The sequence below is a fragment of the Sinocyclocheilus rhinocerous genome, unplaced genomic scaffold, assembly GCF_001515625.1.
Source record: "Sinocyclocheilus rhinocerous isolate Xijiao unplaced genomic scaffold, SAMN03320098_v1.1 scaffold28152, whole genome shotgun sequence".
In the NCBI taxonomy this organism is placed as follows: Eukaryota; Metazoa; Chordata; class Actinopteri; order Cypriniformes; family Cyprinidae; genus Sinocyclocheilus; species Sinocyclocheilus rhinocerous.
In genome coordinates, this window is record NW_015637818.1 from 1 (window position 1) to 1,557 (window position 1,557).

The following is a 1,557-nucleotide window of genomic DNA, read 5'->3' on the forward strand; positions in this document are numbered from 1 at the left end:
GGTGTGTCCTCTCAACACTGTGCTCAACTGGCTCAATGAGTTTGAAAAGTGGCAAGAAGGCCTGAAGGATGAGGAGAGTTTAGAGGTAGAGATTTGGTATTATATCACGTAGATCTTCCCATTACACATTACCATCATTAATTATTCACAAGGGTCCATTTGAAACTAATAAAGTAAAAAATAAGTACAAATTTATTTTGAAGTGACCATATTGTATGTAATGTGTCGAGAATTTAAATGGGGAAAAAAGTTTTAATTAAGGAGTTTTTGTTGGTGCACCTTTAAGATATGTATATGTAAATGAACTGTTGTGATTGGCTATCCTCAGCATTTTATGGTGTGTCATGTGCACATTCCTAATTTAATTAGAAATTAAATAAACCTGTTTAACAAATGCAAGTGTTGGTACTTTCCTCTTAATACATATTTTGCCACTTGTCCAGTAAAAAGAAACCAGCTGAGAACCACAGCTTCAATGATCAGTTACAGGAGTTAGTTGTTGACATTTAATCTCACTGTATGTCGGTGTCTTTTCCCTTGTGTTTCAGGTGACAGAGCTGGCCACAGTGAAGAGACCTCAGGAGAGAGCGTACGCTTTACAGCGCTGGCAGGAGGATGGCGGCGTTATGATTATAGGTTATGAGATGTACCGCAACCTCACGCAAGGACGAAACATCAAGAGCAAGAAGCTGAAAGAAGTCTTTCAGAAAACTCTAGTTGATCCAGGTGAAGTTACTGCATTGGCAAAGCGCTTCCACTCAAAACTGTCATGGAGAAGTCATGAAAAACTTATCATATATATATATATATATATATATACAGTATCTCACAGAAGTGAGTACACCCCTCACATTTTTGTAAATATTTTATTATATCTTTTCATGTGACAACACTGAAGAAATGACACTTTGCTACAATGTAAAGTAGTGAGTGTACAGTTTGTATAACAGTGTAAATTTGCTGTCCCCTCAAAATAACTCAACACACAGCCATTAATGTCTAAACCACTGGCCACAAAAGTGAGTACACCCCTAAGTGAAAATGCCCCAAAATTAGCCATTTTCTCTCCCCGGTGTCATGTGACTCATTAGTGTTACAAGGTCTCAGGTGTGAATGGGGAGCAGGTGTGTTCAATTTGGTGTTATCGCTCTCACTCTCTCATACTGGTCACTGGAAGTACAACATGGCACCTCATGGCAAAGAACTCTCTGAGGATCTGAAAAAAAGAATTCTTGCACTACATAAAGATGGCGTAGGCTATAAGAAGACTGCCAAGACCCTGAAACTGAGCTGCAGCACGGTGGCCAAGACCATACAGCGGTCATGTCCTGTAGACCAAGATAAACTTATTTGGTTCAGATGGTGTCAAGCGTGTGTGGCGGCAACCAGGTGAACCAGGTGAAGACAAGTGTGTCTTGCCTACAGTCAAGCATGGTGGTGGGAGTGTCATGGTCTGGGGCTGCATGAGTGCTGCCGGCACTGGGGAGCTACAGTTCATTGAGGGAACCATGAATGCCAACATGCACTGTGACATACTGAAGCAGAGCATGATCCCCT

The 1,557-nt window shown here is 41.1% G+C and overlaps 1 protein-coding gene across 1 annotated transcript in view; it reads left to right on the plus strand.

The window, feature by feature from the left end:
• Positions 1-6: 6 nt before the first annotated feature.
• The window catches only part of LOC107749268 (transcriptional regulator ATRX-like), a 6,267-nt gene continuing 4,716 nt past the window's right edge, over positions 7-1,557 (plus strand). Inside the window, exons 1-2 of the mRNA XM_016564362.1 lie at positions 7-85; positions 549-726. Of these exons, the coding sequence (XP_016419848.1) occupies positions 627-726 (100 nt within the window). The 5' untranslated portion in view covers positions 7-85; positions 549-626. The remainder of the gene's footprint in view (positions 86-548; positions 727-1,557) is intronic.